At 48.9% G+C, this 5,216-nt stretch overlaps 1 protein-coding gene across 1 annotated transcript; it reads right to left on the minus strand.

The window, feature by feature from the left end:
• LOC121553721 (threonine aspartase 1-like) lies at positions 1-4,338 on the minus strand. The gene is made up of 2 exons (XM_041867055.1): positions 4,002-4,338; positions 1-308 (listed from the first exon to the last, which is right to left on the minus strand). The coding sequence occupies exons 1-2, from the start codon at positions 4,108-4,110 to the stop codon at positions 166-168; spliced, it is 252 nt and encodes an 83-aa protein (XP_041722989.1). The 5' UTR covers positions 4,111-4,338; the 3' UTR covers positions 1-165.
• Between the last annotated feature and the right edge of the window lie 878 nt (positions 4,339-5,216).

Genomic DNA, 5,216 nt, shown 5'->3' on the forward strand with positions numbered 1-5,216 from the left:
GCTGCTGCTCCATCCCCAACCAGCAGTCTGTGGGGGCTTCTGTCCAACCCTGGAAATCATAGTTTCATACCGTACAGACAGTACATTTATCAATGGGTTTCCCTATGAGTATTTATTTTCACAGACATCTCTTTCCCATGGCAGTGGTTTCAGCAGGTGGTTCTCTCACCATCGTAGTGCTGCGACTGCCCCGAACCTGCCGGCGATGCCCTCCATGATGGCAGCATCACACTCCACCACTCCCCCACTGTTAGGGAATCCTCCCCTCTCCACAATGTGATGCCCAGTCTCTGGGTCATCTTCAACCTCTGGAAGAAACACAAGAGTATCATAATGCTTCATTCTATAGCTAGAGTACTCCAGATTTTTTTACTTAATCTGTTGTTGTCTAGTACTGTCTTTTTGCTAGCTAGGACCATCTACTTTAAAATGCTGGCTGTCTTCCCAGTAGCCTACTTGGTGTGTTTATTTATTTATCTATTTGACCTTTATTTAACTAGGCAAGTCAGTTAAGAACAAATTCTTATTTACAATGACGGCCTACACCGGCCAAACCCGGAAGACGCTGGGCCAATTGTGCGCCGCCCTATGGGACTCCCAATCACGGCCGGTTGTGATACAGCCTGGAATCGAACCAGGGGGTCTGTAGTGACGCCTCAAGCACTGAGATGCAGTGCCTTAGACCACTGCTGACTGCTCATAACTTGCAGATGATTGTTGACACATCAGGATTAAGGGGCAGGGCAATTTGTGACTGTTGTGGTTTTGTGTCAGCGGTGGTCTTGTTATCAAAACTAAGACCGTTGCCGAAACAAAGATGGTTCTGCTGAGTTATTCGAGGAAGGAAAGAGTAAAGTTCCACACCACTCTCTCACTTTAGTATCTTACTTAGTTATTTTCAGATGATCTCATTTTGCTATTTTTTAGCTTTGGCAACTATATGTGTGTTTTCTATCCCAGTTCACCCCTCTCCCTGTTGGCTTTACAGGCGCTCCCCACCACTTGGCTGCAACCCTTTAGTGTACCCTGCCAACACCAGCAGCGTTTGGAACTGCCGATCTGCGGTCAAGAACGCTGAGTTCATCTCAGCCTATGCTGCCCTTCAGTCCTTAGACTTTCTGGCCCTGACAGAGACATGTATCACCCCAGAGAACGCTGCTACTCCAACTGCTCTGTCTTTATCTGACAACCTTTTTTTCTCATAGTCCGAGAGCACCTGGTCTTTGCGGTGGTGGCACAGGGCTGCTCATTTCTCCGAAGTGGAGATTTTCTCTTTTCTCCCTCACTCACCTGTCCATCTCCTCATTTGAATTCCATGCTGTCACTGTCACTTGTCCAGTCAAGCTTAACATTGTTTTAATCTATCGCCCACCATAGAGAGTTCCTCAATGAGTTTGACACCTTGATAAGCTAATTTCCTGACGATGGTCACCGCTATTCGTACTGGGTGACTTCAACCTCCCGACGTCCGACTTTGATTAATTTATTTCCAACTCTTTCTTCCCCTCCTTGCCTCTTTTGACCTCACCCTTTCCCAGTCCCCTCACACTCACAAGGCAGGCAATATGCTTGACCTCATCTTTATTAGAGGCTGTTTTCCCCTACCCAGATAGTCATGCGCCGTCGCAATCTTCGCTCTCTCTCTCCCGCTACTCTCTCCTCTTCTATCCTATCATCTCTTCCTTCTTCTAAATCCTTCTCCCTCCTGTCTCCTGATTCTGCCTCTTCAACCCTACTATCCTCCCTTTCCGCATCCTATGACTCGCACTGTCCACTTTCTTCCTGGCCGGCTCCATCCTCCCCTTCTGCTCTGTGGCTGAGTGACTTATTGCGAGCTTACAGAGCAGGGCTGCGGGCGGCTGAGTGAAAATAAGGGAAAGCTAAACTTCCGGAGGACCTATCATCCTTTCACTCCCTCCTCTCTACCTTCTCTTCCTCTGTATCTGCTGCTAAAGCCACTCTCTATCACTCTACATTTCAAGCTTCTGCCTCCCTAGGAAACTATTTTCCATCTTCTCCTCCCTCCTTAATCCTCCACCCCTCTCTTCTCCCTCTCTACAGATTACTTTGTCAACCACTTTGAAAAGAAGGTTGACGACATCCACTCCTCATTCATTCAGCCTATTGAATCCACTGGTCCCACTCACACAGAACTACCCTACGCCTTGACCTCTTTCTCCCCTCTCTCTCCACATGAAATGCTGCAACTAGTGAGGTCCGGCCGCTCAACAACCTGCCCGCTCGACCCCATCCCCTCCTCCCTTTCCAGACCATCTCTGGAGACCTTCTCCCATTCCTCACTTCCCTCATCAACTCATCCCTGACCACTGGCTGCATCCCCTCTGACTTCAAAATGGCCCGAGTCGCTCCCCTTCTCAAGAAACCAACACTCGACCCTGCTGATGTCAAAAACTACAAAAACTCCCTTCTTTATTTTCTTTACAAAGCACTTGAGCGTGCTGTCTCTGACCAACTCTCTCGCTATCTCTCTCAGAATTATCTTCTTGACCCTAACCAGTCAGGCTTCAAGACGGGTCACTCAACTGAGACTGCTCTTTGTGTCACAGAGGCTCTCTGCACTGCCAAAGCTGACTCTCTCTCCTCTGTTCTCATCCTCCTAGATCTATCCGCTGCCTTCGACACCATGAACCATCAGATCCTTCTCTCCACCCTCTCAGGGCTGGGTGTCTCAGGCTCTGCACAGTTTAGGATTGCATCCTACCTGGCAGGCCTCTCCTACCAGATGACGTGGAGAGGATCTGTCTCTGCACCACATACTCTCATGACTGGTGTCCCCCAGGGCTCAGTTCTAGGCCCTCTCCTCTTCTCTCTATACACCAAGTCACTGGCTCTGTCATATCCTCACATGGTCTCTCCTATCATTGCTATGCGGATGACAACTCAACTACTTTTCTCCTTCCCCCCTTCTAACACCCAGGTGGGGACATGCATCTCTGTGTGCCTGGTAGATATCTGGAGCTTGGATGTCGGCCCACCACCTCAAGCTCAACCTCGACAAGACGGAGCTGCTCTTCCTCCCGAAGAAGGCCCGCCTGCTCCAAGACCTCTCCATCACGGTTGATAACTCCACAGTGTCCCCCTCCCAGAGTGCAAATAACCTTGGCGTGACCCTGGACAACACTCTGTCGCTCTCTGCAAACATAAAAGCAGTGACTCGCTCCTGCAGGTTCCTGTTCTACAACACCCGTAGAGTACGACACTACCTCACCCTGGAAGCGGCGCAGGTCCAAATCCAGGCACTTGTCAACTTCCGTCTGGACTACTGCAACTCGCTGTTGGCTGGGCTCCCCACTTGTGCCATCAAACCCCTGCAAATTATCCAGAATGCTGCAGCCCGCCTGGTGTTCAACCTTCCCAAATTCTCCCATGTCACCTCAATCCTCCGCACTGGCTCCAGTCGAAGTTCGCATCCACTACAAGACCATGGCACTTGCCTACGGAGCAGCAAGAAGAACTGCGCCTCCCTACCTTCAGGCTCTGCTCAAACCCTACACCCAAACCAGAGTACTGCGTTCTACCACCTCTGGTCTCTTGGCCCTCCCACCCCAGCTCCCGCTCAGCCCAGTCCAAGCTCTTCTCTGTCCAGGCACCCCAATAGTGGAACCAGCTTCCCCCTGAAGCGAGAACAGCAGAGTCCCTGCCCATCTTCCAAAAACATCTGAAACCCTACCTCTTCAAAGAGTATCTTAAATAATCCCACAACCCCCCCCTTTCATGAACTAACACTCACACTTGACTCTTTTCCCTCTTACTACCTCTGACTTTGCTGATAGCTACTTTGTTGAGGAAAAATGTACTTACTATGACTGTGATATGTGGTTGTCCCACCTAGCTATCTTAAGTTGAATGCACTAACTGTAAGTTGCTCAGGATAAGAGTGTCTGATAAATGACTAAAATGTTAAAAGATAATAATAATAAATAGAGATGCTGCTTTGCTTAACTGTAGTCGGTGGGTCACCCATGCCAACTCATGCCAACCTGCAATGGCGTCCTCTACAGCGTCCGTAGCATGTCGTCCAGCGGTAATCAGGGACCGTATTCTCTCCGCAGCAGGCTGAGAGAAACCCCATGTCCTGACAGCTGCCATGGATCCACTGTCTGAAGAACTACTGGCTCTAGGAGGACAAAACACAGGGTAGCTACTGTATAGTCCCAATCCATGTGCAAATTAAAGTCCCCACATCCAAGGTCTGGGTTAAACAAACTAGTAAATAAGCAAACTAGTAGATGAACAATGCACTAGCACTTTCCTTTCATCATCTTCTTTCTTTCCTGAGTCATCACCATTGGAAAAGCTGGACTGGGGAAAGCAAGAGATCCCTATCTATGCTTCTAGTGGGCAGAAATGAGAAATGAAAAGAGGTGGTTGTAGAATACGGACATGACCCAGGATTAACCCCCCTAACTTCACCGCAACCAGTATAGAAATCAGAGGAGGCTGGTGGGAGGAGCTATAGGAGGACGGACTCATTATAATGGCTGGAATGGAATTAATGGAACGGAATCAAACACATCAAACAAATGGAAACCATATGTTTGACTCTGTTCCATTCATTCCATTCCGGCCATTACAATGAGCCCGTCTTCCTATAGCTCCTCCCACCAGCCTCTTCTGGTATCACTCTATATGGACCCTCTTTGCTGGAGCCACTGCAGAGTGGTGTCTACCACTTCCCGATCGATGACGACTTGCAGCACTAGCCAATGAAAGTGATCCTCTTCCTCTTCCTCTTCTTCTTCCTTTCAGTTTCTTGCAGACTACATCAGTATATCCCTAATCAGCTCATCACAGCAAACCCACAGTGCCCCAAACTCATCCTGGTCCACATGACCTAATCCTTTCTCTGCTACCCCACGTACCCCCTCACATCCCTTGCAGATCCCTGAATGGCAAAATAGTGTTGTCCCGTTTTCACCTGCTCTCACTCTATCTGCCGCTTCCATCAGACCCACTAACTGCATATAGACCAATCTGTTAAAAAAAAGATGAAAATCATAACAGCTGTACTTCTTCTAATAGGAAGCATATGGAGCGGGAGGACATTAGGAAACAGGGAGAGACAACAGACCACATGAGACTGTAATCCCAACCCCAATCAGCAGAGGGAGTGATATGCACAACAACATTCCATAATGCCTGCCCTCTGCCAGGCTCAAGTCAGTGATCTGAGCAATGGGGACAGCTGCTGAACA

Source organism: Coregonus clupeaformis, chromosome 37, assembly GCF_020615455.1.
Source record: "Coregonus clupeaformis isolate EN_2021a chromosome 37, ASM2061545v1, whole genome shotgun sequence".
NCBI classification, from domain to species: Eukaryota; Metazoa; Chordata; class Actinopteri; order Salmoniformes; family Salmonidae; genus Coregonus; species Coregonus clupeaformis.